Genomic DNA, 24,700 nt, shown 5'->3' on the forward strand with positions numbered 1-24,700 from the left:
TCTCAACAAAATCTGTCCTTTCTTTTGGAAATCTTACTCAGGCAAACCATAGGAAGTCTTTTGAAGGGATGCAAAATGCACAATGCCACGTGAATAAGGAATGGGCTGCAGGTGTCGGCCTAGCCTAAGTTGCCCACATCTCTTGAAATAATTTAGAAAACTGCATGCATTACGTAATGATGGTGCTCAGGCCCATGCAGTGTGGAATATAGCGAGCTTTGCTTTACAGAGGATCGTGCAGTGCCTGACCTGACAAACCTTGATGCTGGCACTGGATGGCAACAGGTAGAAGAAAGCAAAATATTTCACTTGCCAACGCTGATACTTTACAGCCTGATGAGTATAATATTCGCTGAAAAGAAACAAGCTTGGTTGGCAAACTACTGATTGTACCAAACCTCCTCTTTTTCCCTCACCTCATAGCACACAATTATCCTTTTTTCCACCAGGGAATCTAATTGTGTTTGACAACTATAAAGGAATAGTTGGTGCTTGTATTGCAAATCAGATATTCATCATAATTGCCAATCTTAGCTTGGTGGTGGCACTCTTTTTTCCAACAGTGTAGATTAAGGTCCCACCCTAGGACTTGAGTACATAAACCAGGCTGAAATTTCAGTGTAGGACTAAGAAGTCCCATATATTCAAGAGGCCATGTTTCAGGTGAGGTTAAACCAAAGCCTCTTTTGTCCGTTCACCAAGGTGTGACACAGTTCAGAGAAAAGCAGTGAAGTTCTGCACATTCCCATGCCTCCAAAAGCCACCAGAAAAGGACTATGTGGCCATTTATCGCATCACTGTTCTTGGGGCTCCTTTGTGTGTAATTGATTGCAGCATTTGTTCACAGTGACTGCACTTTATTGGTTCTAGGATGCGCTGACTACGTGAAAGATGTTATATAAATACAAATTATTTATTCTTCCTCTCCATACCATCTGTTGCAAGTGATGTGCAATGTTTTCCACTCATAAGAAAGAGTAACTGACCACATTTCAAGAATCCAAATGTGACTTGAACGATGGGAGCACATGTAAAAGAGGAGCCATACAAATGGATTGTGGGAGGCTATTATTATATACTAGTTGATGGATCTCCTAGGCTATGCCAGTGCTGACCCTGTAATGATATTCCTGTGTCCTTTGATAAATCGCAGTGCTCGACCAGTAAGTTTTTTACAGTGTTGTCACGGGATAAAAATAACAGCCTTCATCATTATTTCACTGAAGGTGCCCCTTCCTACACCCTTGCCTCTGCCACCTTCACAGTGGCCCGGTACGACAATCGCTCAGTCCGGGACTGTAAGAAACGACAGAAGGTGATGTGCACAGTGATAATGGGAACTGCAGATGCTGGAGAATCCAAGATAACAAGGTGTGAAGCTGGATGAACACAGCAGGCCAAGCAGCATCTCAGGAGCAGAAAAGCTGACTTTTCGGGCCTAGACCCTCCATCAGAGAGGTGTCAGAGAGTGATGTGCACAGCCCAGTCAATCACGGAAGCCAATCTCCCATCCATGGACTCCATTTACACTTCTTGTTGCAGCGAAAAAGCTGCCAACATCATCAACGACTCCGCCCACCCCAGTCATGACTCCTACAACCTCTTCCATCAGGCAGAAAATACAGAAGCCTGAACATGTGCACCAGCAGGTTCAAGCACAGTTTCATCCCTGTTGTTATTAGACTGATGAATGGGCCTCTCTAACTTTGATTTTGCTAGTGTTGATCTTGCCTTGTGCAGTGTAATCTGTATGCCTCGCTTTGTCTAAGCGCCCTATGATTTGTATGTCCTTGTTTGCTATGATCTGCCTGTACAGCTTGCAAAACAAAATATTTCACTGTATTTAAGTATATATGAATATAATAAATCAAATCATATCATTTTTCATTGAAGTTTTCTCTTGTCTTTTGACAGCATAAGCTTTTATATTTTCTGAATGCCTTCTCCGACTTTGACTTTGTTTGTATGAGCTTAAATGCTGAGCAATTTTAAAATGGAGGAGGGCATCATTGCTGAGAGTAAAAGTGCCATTTGAAACGCCATACTGTGTCACTGGATAACATACTCAGTGCTGAGACCTTTTGTGATACCTCAACTTGCCTGGTTATGATCAACAAGCTCACTTGGGGAATAAGAGTAGGCCATTCAGCCATTTGAGTCTATTCCACCATTCAGTCAGATCATGCTTGATATGTATCTTAATGCCATCCAACTGGTTTGGTTCTGTAGCCTTGCCAGACAAAAAATGTATTAAGCTCAGATTAGATATTTTTTCGTTGATGTTGCACATTTGAACAGAGGGTCAGTTAGCTCACTTGACTGGATGGCTGGTTTGTGATGCAGAGCGACGTCAATGATGTGGGTCCATTTCCCACACTAGCTGAGGTTACCATAATGTTCCTGCCTTCTCAACCTTGCCCTTTGACTGAGGCGTGGTGACCCTCAGGTTAAACTCACTGCCTGTCATCTCTCTCGTCCTCTAAAGAGAAAGTAACCGGACCGTCCTCTGGGATTATGGCGACTTTACCTTCCTTTCCAGTTGAACAGGGAGCTCAAACATTTATAGTGGTGTAAGGCAGGTAAATGTTAAACAGTTGATGCCTTCAGTTTGTTGAACATTATACTGATCTGGCAAAAGTTAGTGAGAGAGAGCAGGTTTTATGTGAGTTTCTATTTTTCTCTCTCTCTGCAAATGCTTTATAACCTGCTGAGATTTTCCAGCAGTTTTGGTTTTGCTTCAGTTTTCAGCAACTGCACCATTTTTTGTTTGATGATACAGATGGTGTTTTGTCTTTATACAAACACAAACGGAGGCTAAAACACACAGCTGATTGGCTGTCATCAGTTGATGCATTATTATCAATAACAAATTCTAGCATCATGTTCTGTGTGTTTTGCACAGTGTCAATCACAGTTTGAGTATTAATGAAATTTTGTCAAAGATTTTCGCCTTGCATTCAGATGATTCACAAAATGTCCTGATGAATCCTGATGAAAGTTTGACAAACGTTTTTTTTTAGCATACCCAAGTTCTATACTCTTGAATGACTATTAATTTACAAGTTTTACTTACTCAAACTTCGCAGGTTCTCAGTGTCAAAATGGGAAAGGTAGGAGTTATAAAATGATGTAAGTGTTACTTATCTTGGTCAGGTGTCATGAAATGAATCTTGCTTTATTAGAAAGTAAGCACATTAAATTCTCTGATCAGTGCACCAGGGGAGGAGAAGGATGCAAACACATATTGCAGGGTTCTGTCGAGTACATGACATTTTATTTCCACCCATTAACTCCTTTTTACGGTTGGATGACTCGCAGTAGAAGAAAGCCCTGTGAGACAACATACCTGCAGTAGAAGCATTGAAAGAACTATTGATTCCTACATTTCCCTTAAACCTGGATCAGAAGGCATCATCTAAGCTAATGAATTTCATCTCTTCTCCAAGCTGAGATCTAAGGCAGCTTGCTGCCTTTTCTTTTAAAAAGATGATGTATTGTTGGCTCAACTTTAATCTGCAGCTCCTAACCAATATTATGCCTGATCTACCTGCAGCCCTGTTTCTCCTGCAGTGCTCATTTCACATCTCTCCTTTGCTTTCTCCATGAAACAGATTAAATGCTGCCTTATCTACCCAGTAAATGTATTAGTAAATTGTAGTAGTCTCTCTGTGAGATATATCTCCTTTTTACCTTACTTATTCTCAGGTGCCTGTCACATTTGGACAATTTTGACATTGCAGTTTCCTGGTGTTGTTTAGTATCATTTCTCTCTGCTTGGCTTGGCTTATTTGTCAACCCCTTTTCAAGTTTTACTCAATTTCTGCCACCTTCATTTTGCCTGGGCCATGACAATACACGGAGAACCCAGTGGTGAAATTGATTTCGCAAAACAGGTTGCTAGTAAATTGACGTCCTCTTTTCACACTGTGCCCAATTCTCTTTCTTTCAGCGACTTCAAATAAGGATATCGCAGCTACTGATTCGCCCCCACATTCTCAGTCTTTAAAATAAAAGATATGTATTCTACCCTTTGTTTCCTTAAATCACAAACCTTTCTTGCAATACTTCTGCCTGGGTTCAGACTCCACCTTGAATCTCCATGTTTGATTCTTTACAGTGAATGACAGCTGGCCGTTTGACCACGCGGGGCATCAGATCTGACCTCAATCTTGACCTCTGTTAAAATACAGGAACTTGGTTTTCTCAGCAGTATTCACTGATCAGTAGTTAGGATTAGGAGAAGAAGGCTCTAGGCTCAAAACGTCAGCTTTCCTGCTCCTCTGATGCTGCTTGACCTGCTGTGTTCATCCAGCTCTACACCTTATTATCTCAGTAGCTAGGCTTTACTCCTGTTTTAAAAACTGCAAAACTAAAAATTGATGGTTGACCCTAAGCAATGCTTCCTGTAAAAAAGCTTTAGAAAGTGATGAAATCAGAACCAGTGCCACTCAAGCCACTGTCCAGTTAAAGTTTTTCAGATAACGTGACCAACTACCATGTGAAGTTATCTGCTTTCATAGTGAAGGCAAGAGTGAGAAATTAACTTGTTCAAGCAAATAGGCTCTGCTGGGTATGTCAGCAATTAATGCCCATCCCTGATAGCTCAGAGAGCAGTCAAAAGTCAACCACATTGCTGTTGGTCTGGACCGGGCAAAGACAGCAGATTTCTTTCCCTAAAAGACATTAGTGAACAAAATGGGATTTTATGACAATCGGCAGAGATCTTACTCTGTCATACTCTGATTGCAGCTGGCATGTTGGCCCAGTGGTTAGCACTGCTGCCTCACAGTGCCGGGGACCTGGATCCGATCCCAACCTTGCGTGACTTTTCTGTGTGAAGTTTGGACATTCTTCCCATGTTTGCATGGGTTTCCTCTGGGTGCTCAAGTTTCCTCCCACAGTCCAAAGCTGTGTAGGTAAGATGGATTAGCCATACTAAATTGCCCATAGAATCCGGGGATGTGTGGATTAGCCGTGGGAAATGCTGGGTTATGTGAAGGGGGCCCGTGGGTTTGGGGGTTACTGTTTGGAGGCATGGTGTGGACTTGAAGGGCTGAATGGTCAGTCTCCTTACTGTACGGATTCTATGAAGTTGCAGAGTCAGGATAAGATGCAGCCATCTGTGATGTCTCACATCAGCTTTTATTTGCATTTGTTCTTCACAATTTTAGAAATATTTCATGTAAACGTAATAATATAATGCAATGTATTCTGAGGAAGTGTCAATGGGTCATTCCTCGGACTGAGATGAGGAGGAATTTCTTCTCTCAGAGGGCAGTGAAGCTGCAGAACTCTTTACTGCAGAGGGTTGTTGAGGCTGGGCCATTAAGTACATTCATGGCTGAGAGAGAGTGATTTTTAATCAGTAAGGGAACCAAGGTTTATGGGGAAAAGGCAGGAAAGTAGATTTGAGGATTATCAGAACAATTATGATTGATCCGAATGGCAGTTGATAACTGATGGGCTAAAGACGTGCTTCTGCTCCCTACATCTTATGTCTTCTAAATGTTAACCCTGTTTCTCTCCACTGATGCTGCCAGACCAGTTGAATTTCTCCAGCATTTTCTGCTTTTATTACATGAATTTGTATTACTGCTGAACATATTTAACTTTGAAGCAAAAACAAAGTTGCTGGGAAAGCTCAGCAGGTCTGGCAGCATCTGTGAAGGAAAAAACAGAGTTAACATTTCGGGTCCAGTGACCCTTCCTCAGAACTGATGGTGGCTGGGAAAACGAGATAATAAAGTGTGGAGCTGGATGAACACAGCAGGCCAAGCAGCATCTCAGGAGCACAAAAGCTGACGTTTCGGGCCTAGACCCTTCATCAGAAAAGGGGGAGAGGGAGAGGGCTCTGAAATAAATAGGGAGAGAGGGGGAGGTGGATCAAAGATGGATAGAGGAGAAGATAGGTGGAGAGGGGACAGACAAGTTAAAGGGGCAGGGATGGAGCCAGTAGAGGTGAGTGTCAGTGGGGAGGTAGGGAGGGGATAGGTCAGTCCAGGGAGGACGGACAGGTCAAGGGGGCGGGATGAGGTTAGTAGGTCGGAAATGGGGGTGCAGCTTGAGTTGGGAGGAGGGGATAGACGAGAGGAAGAACAGGTTAGGGAGGCAGGGATGAGCTGGGCTGGTTTTGTGATGCGGTGGGGGAAGGGGAGATTTTGAAGCTTGTGAAATCCACATTGATACCATTGGGCTGCAGGGTTCCCAAGCGGAATATGAGTTGCTGTTCCTGCAACCTTCGGGTGGCATCATTGTGGCACTGCAGGAGGCCCATGATGGACATGTCGTCTAAGGAATGGGAGGGGGAGTTGAAATGGTTCGTGACTGGGAGGTGCAGTTGTTTATTGCGAACCGAGCGGAGGTGTTCCGCAAAGCGGTCCCCAAGCCTCCGCTTGGTTTCCCCAATGTAGAGGGTACAACGGATACAATATACCACATTGGCAGATGTGCAGGTGAACTTGGAAGGTCATCTTCGGGCCTGGGATGGGGGTGAGAGGGGAGGTAACTGAATCAACTTTGGTAATTTACAGAGAAGATGCTCCATCAGGTTTGTAGTTAAAGAAGGCATAGCTGTTGAGTTCCACTGTTTGTTTGCTTCCCTTGGAACTGGTCTTTAATCTGGCAGCAAAGAAGAGGTCACTTGGTTCATGATACTGGTGCTGGCCCTCTGAAGGCACTATTGAAATCATCACTGCATCACCTCCTCGCTTCCACCCACCTGCTAGGAACCATAATATTCTTCATAATCACACAGTTTGCTTTCCATTGACCTGGAATCTGTGACCCTCCTGCAAGTGGAAACAATTTCTTCTGATCTACTGTATCAAAACCATTCATAATTTGAAGATCTCTATTAAATCTCCCCTAAACCTTTCTGCTGCAAGAAGAACAATACCAGTTTCTCTTACTCCTCCAAATAGCTGAAGTCCCTCCTCCTCGGTACCATTTCTGATAAATCTCCTCTGCACTACTTCCAAGGTTTAAAGTATAGTACCAGAATTACGCACAGTTGAGGCCAAACTGATGTTTTACAAAAGTTTAACTTCTTTACTTTTGTACTCTTCTTCATTCACATAGACAGCATAAAATTATTGCAAGGGAAATGATATATTTAAAGTCATAAAGTCATAGAGACGTACAATATTGAAACAGATCCTTCGGTCCAACTTGTCCATGATGAGCAGATAACCCATCGAGATACCTTGTATATGTTGTCGTTGTACCCACCTGTACCACCACCTCTGGCAGCTCATTCCATACGCACAGAACCCTCTGTGTGAAAAACTTGCCCCTTAGGCCCATTTTAACTCTTTCCCCTCTCACTTTAAACCTATGCCCCCCTGCCTAGTTTTGGACATGCCTACCCTGGGGAAAATCACCCCAATCTATTCAGTCTCTCCCGAAAGCTCAAACCTTCCAACTGTAGCAACATCCATGTAAATCTTTTCTGAACCATTTCAAATTTCACAACATCTTTCCTACGGTACGGAAACCAGAACTGAATGCAGTATTCTAAAAGTGGCCTAACCAATGTCCTGGACAGCCACAACATGACCTCCCAACACCTATACTAAATTTGTGCAGGGGAATTTACAGGCGTGTTGTTGAAACCAACTCTGGGCTACAGTGTATAATTTTAGTCTCCTTGTTTGAAATTAAAATGATGAGAAAGTTCACATCAGAGAAAAACACAACAGTGCCTCACCGGAGGCTGCACTGATAACGTTACCCAGCAGGGTAATGAAACGTCTGCAGAACAACAAATGAGTTTGGCGCGCCAACCAACCACAACATCCAGAACCTGAGTTACAAATCTACTCAAAAACCTTAAAGTTCACTCATCTCTTGCCCAGGATGAAGGCCTTATCTCATAAAGAAAAAAGTTGAACAGGTTGAGAGTCAGAGTTCAGTTGAATTAAGGGCAATCTTTTTGAAACATACCAGGTCCTGAGGATACTTGAGCAGGATCTAAGAGAATGTTTTCCCTTGTGGGAGAGACTAGAACTGGGGAACACAGCTTAAGAATGAGGTCTTGCTTTTAAGACAGAGATGAAGAGGTTTTTTTTCTCTCAGGGTGTCATTATTGTGTGGAATTCTCTTCCTCATGAAACAGTCGAGACTGTATCATTGAAGTCATTCAAAGCAAAGTTAGAAAGCACAGACCACGATTGGTATTTAGTAAGAATGATTATATATTACAAATAAATCAACTGTAGCCATATATAAACAATTATGCATATAATAGTATGCATCTAAGTAAAAACTTGAACACCTTAATAAACTCTCCCTATATAGACATACATGCTGATACAAAAGATATGAGTACAATGAATGGAAACTGGGAAGACAGTTCAATGATCCCAGTTCACTGGGTTCGCTGAGATTATCCTTTTGACTTGTCAGACCTACTGCTCCTTGATCCCCTCAACATGCTTTGATTTGCTCGTAGGAGGCATAGGACAACTGGTTCACAATTATAAAGTCTCCAGCATTTTCCTTAAAAAAGCCACAGTTAACAGCAACTGATGAGGGAAAAGTAAACTGGCTTTCTTCAGGTTTGAAGTGGTTTTTACTGATGAGAAAAGGGACAGCTCCTTCTGTCTCTGAAATCTGATCACTTCTCCTAAACAAGCTGTTCAGCTGCCTGGGTGCCAATTGCACAGTTGTTGGCAGGAGAAAGGCCTTTGTCAGCGACAACTCGCCACCATTCCACAGACCAATCAGATGCTTGTTGCCGACTGAAGCTCCATTTGCACACGCCCCTTGGCTTCAGCTTGTCGATGTGTTCATCATGCAACACAGGAACATTTATTTGCATACTGCCGTTTACGTAGGTAAGCATCACTGTGTGCTTTGGAAAAGAAATATTTTGGGCACAAATCAAAGGTTAAAATAGTTAGGCGGTAGTTTTGACTGGTGTAAATGCAATGAGCCAAAAAGCATCTTTTTGAGCTGTAAATCTCTGTCAGTCAATGACTCTAATTTGAATGAGTTTAGAAGAGGTTCCTGAACAAAACATTGCAGAAACATAAAAACCAAAAGAACTGTGGATGCTGTAAATCAGGAACAAAAACAAAGTTGCTGGAAAAGCTCAGCAGGTCTGGCAGCATCTGTGGAGGAGAAAACAAAGTTAACGTTTTGGGTCCAGTGACCGTTCCTCAGAACTGCTGAGTTTTTCCAGCAACTTTGTTTTTATTGCAGAAACATGTTATGAGAAGATTGTAGAAGGTGAAGAAAAGCACAGTGAGGTGAAAAGAATAATGGTGGAACCACGCTCAGTGGACAGAACTCCAGATTCCAGGTAAAGCTTGTGCCATTGATGGTAAGATGATGATGTATTGATGTATGGGGTCAGTCCAATTCAGGAGAGCAGAGATGTAACATTTGGAGGAGATAACAGAAGTAATTGTGAATCGAGCCCACAACAGGATTGAGAAACGAGGGCAGGGAATTTGAAATCATTCAAGCTTGACAAAGACAATGGATATTCGGAAAACAGGAGAGAAAGGAAAGATAACGCAAGAGTTATTAGTTTGGTCTTGAACTTGCACTTTTGCTTCAATGATATTCTAAAGGGACATGTGCGTAATGGCATGTGTTAACCTTCCATATTTTCACACATAGCAAATGCAATGATACAAGCTACAGGCTGCACCCATCATTATACATGATCCTGCTAGATCAGCACAGGCAGGTACTGAATCTGGAGGTTCTCAGCCAGAACAAGTTATGTTGCTTGGGGTGCCTTTGTTTACCATCTCCCGTGTTTGCAATCTTTATTCATTGAAGTTCAAGTGCTTGTTGTGTGGAACAGTCTTTCTTGACACTGTATACCCTTGCAGACTATAAGCTGTATTCTAGTGAAACCATTCGATATATTTTCAATTTCAACATTAATCAAATATTAAACATTCATAAGGTAGCACTAGAGGCAGAAAATTCTATTCTGCTTGTAAAACAATATAATAATGTTTCCTATTTAGCTGGATAAAATGCCTGTGATCATATTCCCACTCAGTTCAGAGCCCACACGAGGTACTTATTTTCTATTTTGCACAGATTTATGTTGTTTGGGATTACATTTAGGGCTTCAATCCAATGTTGTAGTATTAGCGAAACTTTATTATCATTGTTATGGTATGATATTGAAATAACAGGCGACGGATACATTGTTGACTGAAGAAAACAGATTTAATAGGTTCTGTTCTGTCTGGAACAGTGCAAATATTACGTTTGGTTGGTGCCGGGTAAACTAATCAAAAGAGCCAAATTTAGCCTTATCAGCTCTTGCTCAGTGAATGGAACATCAAATAGGATCCCCTGTCCCATTTGTTGTCAACAGCACTCACTTGCAAATATATCATCCTCGGTGCTGTAAAATTCCCAAGGAGTATTCAGTTAATGGCAGGGCCCTGGGGAGTGTTACTGAACAAAGAGACCTAGGGGTGCAGGTGCATAGGTCCTTGAAAGAGGAGTCGCAGGTAGACAAGGTGGCGAAGAACACTTTTAGCACACTTGCCTTCATTGGTCGGAATGCTGAGTGCAGGAGTTGGAGCATCATGTTGCGGGTTGTACAGGATGTTGGTGAGGGCACTTTTAGAATACTGTGTGCTATTCTGGGTTGCCTAACAGAAGGATGTTGTTAAACTTGAGAGGGTGCAGATAATATTTACAAGGGTGTTTGCGAGTCTAGAAGGTTTGAGCTACAGGGAGAGGCTGACTAGGTTGGGGCTTTTATCCCTGGAGCGTCAGAGGCTGAGGGGTGATCTTACAGACATTTATAAAATCGTGAGGGGCATGAACAGGGTAAGCAGCCGAGGTCTTTTTCCCAGGGTGGGGGAGTCCAAAACTGGAGAGCATATGTTTAAGGTGAGAGGGGAAAGATTTAAAAAGGACCTGGACGGTAACTTTTTTTTATGCAGAACGTGGTGCATGTATCGAAATCAGTTGCCAGAGGAGGTGGTGGTACGATGACATTTAAAAGGCATCTGGGTGGGTATATGAATAGGAAGGGTTTAGAGCGACGTAGGCCATAGGCCAAATGCTGGCAAATGGGACTGGGTCAGATTGGAAAATCTGGTTGGTGCGGACAAGGTGGACCAAAGTGTCTGTAACTGTGCCAGAGATAGTAGGAACTGCAGATGCTGGAGAATCTGAGATAGCAAGGTGTAGGGCTGGATGAACACAGCAGGCCAAGCAGCATCAGAGGGGCAGGAAAGCTGACGTTTCGGGCCTAGACCCTTCTTCAGAAAAGACCCTTCTGAAGAAAGGTCTAGGCCCGAAATGTCAGCTTTCCTGCTCCTCTTATGCTGCTTGGCCTGCTGTGGTCATCCAGCTCTACATCTTGGTACGTCTGTAACTGTGCTATGTGACCCTGTGATTCTGTGAGTGCTATCAAACAAAATTGTTGTCAAACCATAAAGATTTCATCAGTCAGATGACCAAAATCTGTTATTCCTTGTTTACTCACAAGGTATTTGTGTATCATTGGCAATGCCAGCTCAATTATTCATCATTCTCCGCTGCAGTTGAGCGGTGTAGCCATGTTGCTGTGAAGCAGGAAGTTCCGGATTTTTTGTTGAACAGTATTGGATAAACAGATGATATTTTTCCAAATTGGATGATGGGTGACTCGCGGGGCTTCTTGAAAGCAGTGGTGTTCATATGTGTCTGATACCCTTATTCTTCTGGATGTTAGAGGTGCTGACCAAAAAACTTTGTTGGCGAGTTGCTTCAACACATCTTGTAAATCAGGCATTCTCAAGCCATGCAATGAACTGGTTGTGAAGGGAGTAAATGTTTACCTAAGCACAAAATACTGACTTGAGATCTGAAATAAAACTGTAACATTTTAGAGAAACTCAGCAGGCCTTGCACCCTCCATGCAGAGAGAAACTGAGTTAACATTTATGGCTAGATAACAAAGTGTGAAGCTGGATGAACACAGCAGGCCAAGCAGCATCTCAGGAGCACAAAAGCTGACGTTTCAGGCCTAGACCCTTCATCAGAGAGGTCTCGGCCTGAAACGTCAGCTTTTGTGCTCCCGAGATGCTGCTTGGCCTGCTGTGTTCATCCAGCTTCACACTTTGTTATCTTGGATTCTCCAGCACCTGCAGTTCCCATTATCTCTTGTGATAACATTTACCGCTCTTTTTTGGAACATATCTAAGGTGGTCAGTGATTCTGATCAGGCCATTTGCTTTCTGCTGATGGTTTTGAGCTTCCTGAGTGTCATTGGAGCAGCACCCACCAGGGAGAATGGGAGAATTCCATTGTACTCCAGAATTTTGACTCTTTGAAGGTGGAATTAGAATATAATTACAGAATACCCAACCTTCTACTTGCTATTGTAACAAGAGTACTTATGTAGCCAATTCAATTAAATAGAATATTTTCATTTATTGTGGAAGGAATTGAATACGAAAGTAGGAAGGTTATGCTTTATTTATACAAAACACTGATAAGACAAGGTCTGGAGCATGGTGTACAGTATTGATCTCCTTATTTGAGGAAGGATGCAAATGCATTGGAAGTCATTCATTGAAAGTTTCCCAGACAATATCTGAAATGAATAGGTTGATTTATGAGGAATGGTTGCACCAGTTTCCTTGCGTCTGCTGGACCCGAGGAGAATAAGAGGTAACTTGAAAGAAACTTATTGGTTCCTGGGGAGTCTTGACAGGGTATGTGTAGATAGAATGTTTCCTCTTATAGCAGAATCAAGAACTAGGGGTCACTGTTTAAAAATCAGGTGTCATCCATTTAAAACAGGCCGTGAGGCCTAAAATCTCTGATCATGAGAAGGAGGTGGAGTCTTTGAATATTTTTAAAGCTGAGGTAGACATATTCTGGTTTAGGAAGGGGGCAAAAGACAGGTGAGAATGTGGATTTGAGATTACAATCTGATCATCTTTTGAATGGTGGAGCACTCTCAAGGGGTCAAGTGGCCTGCTCCTGCTTCTTGGTCCTATATAGAGTGCAAGTTAATTTGATTTATGTGTTGTGCAGAGTTCTGTTAGAATATCATCCCTGTGCCTGTTGACCTGCATTGATTCCCAGTCTGGTCCTTTCTCAAAAATTCTCGCATAGCTATCTTTTCTAATAATTTAGCCCAGCGTCACAACCCTCTAAGGTCTCTGCACTCCTCCAATTCTGGCTTCTTGGAAAACTGCAATTGTTATCATTCTACCAGTGACAGCTGTGTCTTCAGTTATCTGGACTTCAAGGATCTGGCATTCCCCCCCTAAATGTCCCTGCCTTGCTATCTCTCGCCACATCTTTAAGACATTCCTTGAGATCTACCTCTTTGACCAACCTTTGGTCAAATTCACCACCTGAGATTTGAACCCGTGTCCGTCAGGATCTAGATTACTAGCCTAAGGCATTTTGCCTATTCTGCAGTCTTCTGTGATCTCAATCTACCTCATGCCACAAAAATCCAGAGCTCAGGTTCAAGTTTCACCTCCCTCGAAGGTACGTCATAGCAAGTTGTTTAATTTCTTTTACCTCATGCCATCCAATTCCGACCTGATCTCGTGTAGTACTGAGTGAAAGTACGTTATGGCTTGATTGGCATCTTGTAATCTCTCATATCAAAAAGAGCCAAGCACATTCACTCAAACTTCTTCTTTGCAATTGATCAAGGCATACAGTCATTAGGGCTGCAATCAAGGACATCGCAGTTGCCATATTCTCATGCATTGTCCCTGCTAGGACAGGGTTCCTGTGGTAGGTTTGGTGATAGGTAGTCCTGGCAACTATTTCATGTTAAGGCCACATTCACACTTTCTTGAGCTGCTTTACCAATGTTAGGTTGACTGTTGTACATGGGAAGAGTTACTTTCAGGCTAAAGGGTAATCCACCAAAAATAGATACATGTTATGGTATAGGTAACAAGGAGCTGAAGCTACACAACAATTCAGAATCACATGGAGCTCATGTTGCCTGGGGCTTTGGCCAGCTGCAAAACTAGTCACTTTGATGGCAAAACCTGGAACTTCGTGGGGAATGATGCCAACGGTAAAGCATCCCTTTACTAGGGTTGTGTGACTTCAATCACTGTTTCCTCGTGAGAATGAAAAGACAAAGGCAGAGATCAACCCAGTAGTGCAGAAGACTACAGAGACACCTAAATCAGCTGCCAGGCATCCTGCAGTGGTGGAAGCAGCAAAGATAAGAACCACCATGTTAATGGAGAGCTCTAGCACATCACACTTGGGTGCAGGCTCTGATACTGCTATCAGCGAGTGAGTGAGAGCCAGTGTCAACGGCAACTTAGTATGCCCCAAGCCAACATGTCATGTCTGTGTCAGTTACTGGGCAAGCACCTGCAATCACATGATGCCATGAATGCATGCAGAAGAGAAAAGAAAAAACTAGTTGATGAGCTTACAGAATAGCAGATGTAGACTATTGTTCTTGCCTTCATGCACACTCAAGAAGAGTAGACCATGATGTTGCTTACTGGGTTTCTGGTCCATTCCTGTCTCCCCGTCTTCACAGGAATGGTCTCAGCCTTGCATTACTCTTTCCGCAAAGAAGCTGAGGATCCTGATGTCTTACACCCTTCAGCAGGTCTTGGTTGTCTCCGCACATTTATCCTGAAATGGGTGTAGGAGCATTTAGGGAGCATTCATAACCATGTAAGCTGGTGAAGTGCCCCAGTAGAAGCGAGTAGAAAATGCTGTGCCAAGGAAAGGTTCTTACAAGGAGATAATTTTTTTTAACGTCTGACACACAGAGTCACCATTTAGGCTTGCATTTATTGCCCATTGCTAAAAGCTCAGAGATAGGCTAAGAGTCAATCAGATGCACTGGAGGAGATTCACCAGGATGTTGCCTGGTTTAGAGCATTTCAACGATGAAGAGAGGCTGAATAGGCTTGTGATATTTCCTTTACAGCAGAGAACGCTGAGGGGGACCTGATTGAGCTGTTTTAGATTATGAAGCTCATGGACAGAGTGGATAGGAAGCAGCTGTTCCCCTTTGTTGAAGGGTTAGTAATTAGAGTGCATAATGATAAGATGAAGGGCAGGAGGTTTAAAGGGGATTTGAAAAAAAAAGTTTCATCCGGAGAGTAGTGGGAATCTGGAATGCACTGCTTGGGAGATTAGTTGAGGCAAAAAAACCTCACGACCTTTCAAAAGTGCATGGATGAGCATTTGCACTGTCATAAAATTCAAGGCTATGGGCCAAGTGCTTGAAAGTTGGATTATTGTAGATAAAGCATCACAGTTGTAGTGGGCTGAAGGGCCTGTTCTGTGCTTTATGACTCAGTGATACATTGCTGTAGTCAGGACTTACATGTAGGCCGGATCAGGTGAGGTCAGCAAATTTCCTACCTGAAAGGACATTAATGAACTACATGAATTTTTACAACAACCAACAGTGGTCACCATTGAGGTAGCATTTCAGATTTTATTAGTATTATGATTTGTATTGAATTGCTGAAATTGTGCCTCCAGAATATTAGATTGGGTTCTGTGGCCCTAGAACATCGGGTTCTGGATTACTGGCCCAACGAGTATTACCATGGTGTTACTGCCCCGCTTCCCCCCCCACCCCCGAGTGAAGTGGATGTGAACCTTTGAGTGCATATCATGTGTGTTAATACTGAGACTTGCAGACTGTGAGACTTTGTGAGATGCCTACAAAGTGACAGAGTGGATAATAACCCTGAGTGTGTGTGAGATGGCAGGAATAGGTGTGTCGTAAATCCTTGCAGAGCAGAAGACCATTTATTTTCTTCCTACGCTGCCTGTGGTCTGTTTGTGAGAATCATGGCACTGACCTGTGCTATTTACTATCTGATCGCAGACTGAAATGGTTTGATGGGATGGCCTTCTAGTGCCATCCCCAGGAAAGAGAATGACCTTTCTGTCAGTGATTCCACTCCAAGAACTGTAGAAATCTTCGCTGATTTGAGGGACCTGCTTCTGCTTCATAAGAACATTCCTACACTGTTAGAGGCTACTACGCTGGATAGCGTGAGTGAAGTGGTGTCCAGCTGGTCTTTAGATATGGCACCAAAACCTTTGATCTGGGAAGGTTCAGCCAGTAGTGACAATCTCCTCTCACCCACTAGATGTGGTTCACCAAATCGTTCAGGAGGTGCCTTGCTTTCTTAGATAAAGAAGTGAAAAGCACAAATTAACACGAGGTGACTCACCGCAAGCATTGGAGGATGTGATACCAAATTAGATGCTCACTGCCATGCTTTCACTTTGAAATGGAAAATCTCAGACACTTTGAGCAGGAAGTAACTTTCATTTTGCTTCCCAGACCCTTTGAGGAAATTTGTGGTACTCTAAGCATCACCTTGGCTGAGATGAACGTCTTTAGTATGACCAGGAGTCAACGTGAAGTCTTCCTGGTTCCCTGCAATCCACTGTAAAGACAGATCCAAAATACTTCACTCACCTTGATTATATGCTCAAGTTCTTTTATTCTTTTTGTTCATTAATGGGGCGCCACTGGCCAGACAGCATTTATTGCCCCACCGCTAATTGTCTAGAGGGCAGTTCAAAGTCAACCACATGGCTGAGGGTGTGGAGCCACATGTAGGCCAGACCAGGTAAGAATGGCAGTTTCTTTCCCTAAAAGACATTAGTGAATCAGTTGGGTTTTCCAACAACTGACAATGGATTCATGGCCATCATTAGATTCGTAATTCCAGATATTTTATTGAATTCAAATTCCACCATCTGCGGTGGCGGGATTTGAACCTGGGCCTCCAGAATGTTACCTGGGTCTCTGGATTAACAGACCAGCGATAATACCACAAGACCATTGCCTCCCCAGTGTGTAGGATGAGCCCACGACCTACTAACTCAGAGGCAAGAATGCCACCCCAGTTGACCCCAATGGGAGAGCTGGATAGACAGACTTTGTGTACACTTGTACAAGATTCTGGCTGAAAGCTTACAGCTGTTCATAGAATCATAGAATGGTTATAGCTCAGAAGGAGTCTGTTGGACATGTTGGGTCCATATCAGCTCTCTGCAAGAACAGCCCACCTAGTCCCACTTCCTTGCCAATCCCCCATAGTCCAGCTAATATTTTCTCTTAAGATAATTATCCAGCTCCCTTTTGAAGGCAGAGCTGAATCTGCTTCTACCATGCTCTGGGGCAATGCACTCCAGACCCTAGCCACTTTTCTTGTTGTCTTTGTTTCTTTTGCTAATCACCTTGAATTGGTATCTTCTTGTTGTCAAAACCTCTGCTAGTAGGAACAGGTTAGCCTAATCTGCCCTTACCTGACTCATGATTTTGAACATTAATCACAAGAAAAGGTGGTTCACGTTATCTAAGAGTAGTGTTTGCTGTATGAACTGTGAATCCGCTGGGAAGAAAGTTGCACCAACAGCAGAGTCTTTGACCAGGTCAACATCCCCAGCATCAAGGCACTGACCAACATTGATTGGCTGCGAATGGCTGGACATGTTGTCTGCATGACCAACACGAGACTCCCCAAGCAGGTGCTCTGCTCCAGCTCCGAAACAGCAGCCCCAGATGGGCAGAAGAAACACTTCGGAGATATCCTGAAGGCCTCACTAGTGAAGTGCAGCATTCCCTCAGGTACCTGGGAATCACTGGCCCAAGACCGTCCAAAGTGGAGCAGGAGCATCCAGGAAGGCATTGAGCACCTTGACACTTGCTGTCGAGAAAAAGCAGAAGCTGGGCAAAATCACCATAAGGACCGCACTGCCATACTAATGCCCCACCCACCCCTTCCTGTGACCACCACCTACCCCAAGTGTACCAGAGGCTACAGAAGCCACATTGGTCTGTATAGCTCACTCTGAGATTAGAAGAGAGTCATCCTTCTCTACGAAAGACCACCGATGATGACATGATTACTGTATTAATTGTTTATAGATTACAGTTTGTGCATGCTTCCTATAAAAAGGTAAATGCAGCAAATTGTCTCTGCACAGAATACGACCCTTGTGCTCAGGTCATAGCCTCAGACAAGAAGTCCACAGTTACTGAACCCGCAGGCTTACACATGCTAGCTAGAGACATTCAATTATTTTAAATTGTAAGTATTCTTTTAATATTTTATAACCAAAGTAGTTCTTTTCTTAACAGTATTTGAAGCATTTTAATAATTTGGCTTAGGTGTGATGGCACACCATTTATCATAGTGACCCAAGTGACTAATTAAATAAAATGTACACAAGTTATTAGGGGATACTGGAGTTGGACTGTAGCAGAATCTTTGAGACAGATAAATTAACATAAATTCCCCATCACCTTATACAAGCGAGTTATTGTTATGAAGCAGCAGTGTCAGCAGGCAATTTCTTCATAAGGCTAGGAGTGTTCATGCTGTTTGTCTTCATACTAAGAAGTCTACTGTGATCCTCCTGGGCCATGTAGAAAACACCACACTCCCAGTAATTTTTTGCTCATAACATTTACTCGACCTAAATGTTTAGTATCAGAGTTATTCGCCAATAAGATTACAGCCCTTTTCAAATCTCCAGGCCTGTGAAATTCTAACAAGACAGCTGAAATGAGCAAGGAGGCATTAGTGTGGCAGAAATTAAAACAGGAAGTGCTAGAGAAAATCAGCAGGTCTGGGCAGCATCTGTGGAGAGAGGAAAAGAGATATTGTTTTGAGCCCAGTCTCAAAGGTGGAGAAGAGCCTGCAGGTTGGGGGGACTAATGGGGAACTGCCAGTCAAAGAGGAGTGGGGTGGGGGAGCATGGGTCGTGTGCAGTTGTGGAGTGGCTGCATGAGGTAGTGATGGGAAAGTTGTAAGAATTCTGCCAAGTCTAGCTCAAGAGTTTTCACAATCAGCGATGAATGTAGGGATAAGCACCAAAGGAATTGCGGATGCTGTAAATCAGGAACAAAAACAAAGTTGTTGGAAAAAGCTCAGCAGGCCCTGCAGCATCTATGAAGGAAAAGACAGCGTTAACGTTTTGGGTCCAGTGACCCTTCCTCAGAAGAGAGGACTCAGAACTGTTCTGAGGAAGGGTCACCTGACCCAAAACGTTACCTCTGTTTTATCCTTCACAGATGCTACCGGACCTGCAGAACTTCTCCAGCAACTTGGTTGTTTGTGAATAAAGGGATAGTGTTAATTGAGCTCGTTAGTTCAATCCTAGACTCAATCCCCTTCTCTGTGCAGAAATTGAAACCTAATCTGCTTATCTTTCTGTTTCTTAAGTGAAAAGACGAAAGCAGTTTCATTAGATAGCTCTGCTGTTTGGTGCTTTATAATGATTTTGCTAATTGCTCATTTTTAAAAATGATCAATCTTTTACTTTGACATTTAGATTGCTCGGCAAGTTTTTTATTTTCTTCATACCTCAACATTTTTTTAGAAATTCTTGTTTAATGTTGTATTAAGTCATATCTTTCCAGAGTTTGCTATTAGCTCCTTGCTTGAGAAAAAGAATCGAAATGTAGCATCTCACATGAAAAGGTTGGACACCCTGTCATATACCAAATGCCATAATGTTATTTTCTGCTTTTTTATTGTTGAAAGAAATCCGTTCAGCACACATGAAACATAACAAATTAAATCACTGGGTTACTGACAGTGCCATGATTAGAACACTTAAGCTGTATTATCAGTAAAAGCTATATTTTCCTGGTATCAAACTACCTAGGGTTGATTGCAAGAAAAAGGTTGTTTCTTTAACCTTATAATCTGCACGCTTTTCTTTTATAATGCATTTGTTATTGCATTTGTGTAAAATTTATTTGTGTACTATGTGACATTAAGGCATTTATAGAAGAACCTAGGGAATAGGTTCAGGAGGAGGCCATTCATTTCCTCAAACCTGCCACACCATTCAACTCTATCATGGCTGATCTCCTACCTCAGTGCCATTTTCCTGCAATATCTCAAATCTCTTGATGTCATTAGGACCTATTTGCAGTATTTTATTTGATTTACTGATGTTTTTATGTGTTGATGTGCCAAACGGAAGAGGTGATAATGAGAATCTTTTCATCTTTTCATGGGGTGTCATGGGGAAATAAACTTGATGTCAACAGTGCCCCACAACTAATATCACACCTTGGTCTATCAGAATGGTGTGGTGGTAGTGGTCCCTACGTTTGAGCCAGGAAGACGAGGTTCAAGTCCAACATACTCTAGAGGCATGTTATAACATACATGAGCTGGCTGATTGCAAATATATACTCTCTTTTCTGCAGGTGGTTCTTTCACCTGGAGAACCATCTTTGCAGTAATGATGTTAATACTTGACGGAGGCATTGACAACCTGCAGATTATAAGTGGAAAGGAATTAAAGTGCAGCAGTGCTCACAGTTATTGGAAGGGCTGTCCCTTTGCAGTATACAATTATCTCCTGGCTAGGGCCCCTGTTCCAGATAATCTAATTTACTGGGATATCTGTTGATGCCTTTAAATACACTCTGACATGGAATTTGAAATACATTCAAAGCAGGATGCAGAGATGCCAGAAAGGACAGGCCTGACTCACACGTACTATTCAACTTTGACATTCAATACCATCAAACCAAAGAGCATTCAACACCTAATGAGCGTCCCTTGGTGATTTACCAGAGAGGAAGACTCAAGGATAGAGCTGCAGCTACCCTTTACCTTTACCCTGTTAGGGGAAGAGGAACAGCGGGGGATCCTGGAAATCCGAAGTCGAAACAGTTGCTGCTGTCCGATCAAATTGTGAAAGGAAAAGTTGGTCAATGCATTGGGTTAAAATTTCTTCCCCACACCTGACATTTTTAGTTACACTTAGGTAAGTTGTGGCACTGGAATGTACAATGAGGAGATCAGAGTAGCAAATTACTTAGGACAAGGCTATAAAACCATGAAAAAGTTCATGTAATTTTCTGAACCACAAGATTGAGGCTTAGGCAGCTCATTAACATCAGAGATGTAGCCCATTAACACTTGTGTAGCTCTTAGCTGCTTTCAAATTGATTGATTTCCCAGTGTCACTTTAAAAAAATCTTGTCTACTGCTTTCCTCTGTTGAGTCTGAAATCCCTGGCAGTGATGTTTACGGCACATCAGAAGAAAGCATTACACTGGAAGTACCTGGGAGTGATGGAGTGTCTCATGCCAAGAAGGTCAATGTGACAAAGATGTCATTTGTAATAGTGTGATAGTCTTGATCTTACACATACATCAAAATGTAATACCTTCTCAATGAAACACCTCCATTAGAATTCATACAGAACTGTGATACAGCAAAGACAGCAACTCCAAGCTGAGCTCCTCAGGCAAGGGTGCTACCAGCCCCATTACCTGTAACTAGTTCCTCTGTCTCCCAGACAATATTATGTTGAACCACAGGCTTTTTACGTGGAATTTCAATTGAGGTGTCTGACATTCTGAAACTCAGGTGTTCGGCTTACACTGCAGTTTAGGAAGACTGTAGCTGGTATTGCATTTTTTTTTCTCATTTTCTGGATGAAGGCTTTGACGGCAGGGCTAGCATTCGTTACCGAACCACAATTGCTCTGGGAAGATGATGAAGAACCGCAAAGTCATGTTTGAGCCAGACCAGATAACAATGATAAGTTTTCTCACCTGAGAAACAGTAATGAGCCAGTGGGAGTTCTACAACAATCCAACAGTTTCATTTCCAGGTTTTTGGAAATCAATTTCATATTGCCATGGTGTAATTAGAACACTGTCTGTCATTGCTGCTGATGACCACCCACTTAGGTGAGTGAGAGAGGACAGCAGATAATAGCAGGTAGTATCCTGTTTGTTTGGCCATATCCATCGATGAGTTGGCACTTCCTAGAAAGGAAGGGGGGTAAAATTTGCGAAAATCTAGGCCATTAATTCAATGCTGCCCAAGTTTTGGGTCAGCTATTAAAAGACAACCTTGGACCAAATCCAATCCTCAAATATAATTGTTAGAAACATTTGTAGTTTATGGGTCACTGGGACTGCACATAATAGACCCATTTCAAATGCTTCTCTTTAGTTAATATCTGTCGCATGAAAAAATCAGTTTTTACACAGCTGAGAGCTTTGCCCTTCACCTTCAATTGAACCAGAGTTTACCACCTAGAACCTGCTTCCCTTGGCATGTTTTCTCTGGTAGTTGCACACCGATTTGACTTGCCATTAATGTGATTTTTAAATTAGAAAAAAATTCCTTATGATAAACAAAAACAAACTGCCCACTATTCCACAATAGCTTGAACAGCTGCCAAGTAATTGCCTTGTCGCCTGTGCCAGCATTTCATTTTCCTGGAATGAATGACATTTGCAGGATATAATAACAGAAGATTAAATAAAATTAAAGCAGGCTTTATCTCCTCTATGGATTCTGTAGCTTTTCATTTTGTCTTTTATTGAAGCTTTACTAACCAAGCAGGTAAGAAACATAAAAGCACTGAAGTGCGAAATCATATAAACTATCGACATTATCTAAGTGAAGCTTTTTAACTGAATATCTTTTCCTTGTTTTGAAGTCTCTGTTCCTTCCAAATGCACATTGCTGTACACCAATGGAAGAATGTAGCTTGTTTAGTATCTACACTAGTTAAGTTTGTATTATGACTGTGGAGACTCCCCCTTACCCCGGAACTGCTTTCTGTCTTTACTCAAGGCACCAGTTTGAATCTGGATATAATTTCAGACTGTTTGTAAATTGAGCCAATGATAGAGTATCTCAACTGCAACATCTTGTATTTATATGGCACTTTTAACAGAAACTGCTACATATTTATATAGCACCTTTAATATAATAAAAGGCCTCAAGGTGCTTCACAAGAACATTATGAAACACAGGATGAGACTGTGTCATCTAAGTAGACGTTAAGGCAGATGATCAAAAGCTTGGAAAAGAGACACTTTGTGAGAAGTGTCTTAAAGTACGAAAATGAAGTAGTGTGGCAGGGAGATTTAGGGAGAGAATTCCAGAGCTCAGGTCACAGGCGACTGAAGGCCCAGTCACCAGTGGTGGAGCAATTAAAATGGGGATAGCCAAACAACACGAGTTAGGAGAGTAATAAAGTGTCCCAAAGTGCTTCAATAAACTGTCATTTGACAAAATAAGTTTGTCACTGAAACAAGGAGATATTAGGACCGATGACCAAAAGATGTTTCAAAGGAGTAGATCTCATTCGAATCTCTTAAAGGAGGGAAGAGAGACAGAGTGAGGCAGGAACGTTTAGGAAGGGAATCCCAGTGCCTTGAAACATAGCCAACAGAAGAGTTGAGGTTGGATGGCAGCCAAGAGTGAAGCAGGGATGATGACCAGTGGCCTGGGGTGATGCAGGGATGGTGACCAGTGACGCAGACCGGAGCAGGGACGGTGATCAGCAGCCCAGAGTGGAGCAGGGATGGTGACCAGTGACCCGGAGGGGAGCAGGGATAATGACCAGGAGCCCGGAGTGGAGCAGGGATGGTGACCAGTGACCCGGAACAGAACAGGATGAAGACCAGTCACACAGAGTGGAGCAGGGACAGTGACCAGTGACCCGGAGCGGAGCAGGGACAGTGACCAGTGACCCGGAGCGGAGCAGGGATGGTGACCAGCGGCCCGGAGCGGAGCAGGGACGGTGACCAGTGGCCTGGAGCGGAGCAGGGATGGTGACCAGCGGCCCGGAGCGGAGCAGGGACGGTGACCAGTGGCCTGGAGCGGAGCAGGGACAGTTAGCATCTAGGAGTGGATCGGGGTAGCAGCCAGTGGCCAGGAGTGAAGCAGGGGTGGCCAGGAGCCTGGAGCTGGGGTGGCCTGCAGCCCAGAGTGGGAACAGTGGCCTGCAGCCCAGAGCGGGGACAGTGGCCTGCAGCCCAGAGCGGGGACAGTGGCCAGCAGCCAGAGTGAGGACAGTGGCCTGCAGCCCAGAGCGGGGACAGTGACCAGCAGCCTGGAGCAAAGATGTCCACTGGTTGGGAACCAATGGAGCCCGGTCAGACCACATCGAAGCCCTTATAGAAAGACTGTAATGTCTATCTTTTTAGCTTTATTTCTTCTTTACCTAACTTATACTATACATATCTGTAATGTAGTGTAACTTTTTTATTTATTTTCTCTATTTCTTTGTACCTAGGCACTTTGAACCTAATATGGCGCCATTTGTTGGCAACATTGTACCCTTTTCACCGTACTGCTGTTCTTTTGTAACTTGAGTACACGTGACAATAAACCTAATTCGAATTTTACATGAAGGCAGAGTGGTAGAAGTTGTTTACATGGACTTTAGCAAGGCCTTTGACAAGGTAGACCGGTGTGTAAAGTTAGATCACAGAGAATCCAGGGAAAACATCTAATCAGGTACAAAATTGGCTTGATGGTGAGATACAGAGGGTAGTGGTAGAGGGCTATCATTTTGACTGGAGACATATGTGCCAGCAGTCAGCTGCAAATATCAGTGCTGGGTCCACCGTTATTTGTCATTTATGTGAACGATTTGGATGTCAATGTAGGAGGCGTGGTTGGTATATTTGCAGCTGATGCCAAAATTGATGATACAGTGGACAGTGAAGAAGGTAATCTAAGAATGTTCTGAGATCTTGATCAACTGGGCCAATGAGCCAAGGAATGGCAGATGGAGTTTAATTTAGGTAAATGTGAGTTGTTGCAGTTTGTTAAGACAAACCAGGGCAGGACTTTCACAGTGCCGTTGAACAGAGAGACCTAAGGTATAGGTACATATTTCCTTGAAAGTGGTACACAGGTAGACAGGGTGATGAAGGAGGCCTTTTGCACCCTTGCCTTCATCTGTC

At 43.0% G+C, this 24,700-nt stretch overlaps 1 protein-coding gene across 2 annotated transcripts in view; it reads left to right on the top strand.

Annotated features, from left to right (window-relative positions):
* LOC125460468 (MICOS complex subunit mic25-a-like) overlaps positions 1-24,700 on the top strand; it is a 470,470-nt gene that overhangs the window by 376,896 nt on the left and 68,874 nt on the right. The window contains exon 8 of one of the 2 annotated variants that reach the window (XM_059649634.1): positions 1,227-1,686. The exons of the other annotated variant lie outside the window; for it this stretch is intronic. Coding sequence (XP_059505617.1) covers positions 1,227-1,319 — 93 coding nt within the window. The 3' untranslated portion in view covers positions 1,320-1,686. Of the gene's footprint in view, positions 1-1,226; positions 1,687-24,700 lie in introns of those variants that run through there. 2 annotated transcript variants of the gene reach the window in all.

This window comes from Stegostoma tigrinum, chromosome 11 (genome assembly GCF_030684315.1).
Source record: "Stegostoma tigrinum isolate sSteTig4 chromosome 11, sSteTig4.hap1, whole genome shotgun sequence".
Lineage (NCBI taxonomy): Eukaryota > Metazoa > Chordata > Chondrichthyes > Orectolobiformes > Stegostomatidae > Stegostoma > Stegostoma tigrinum.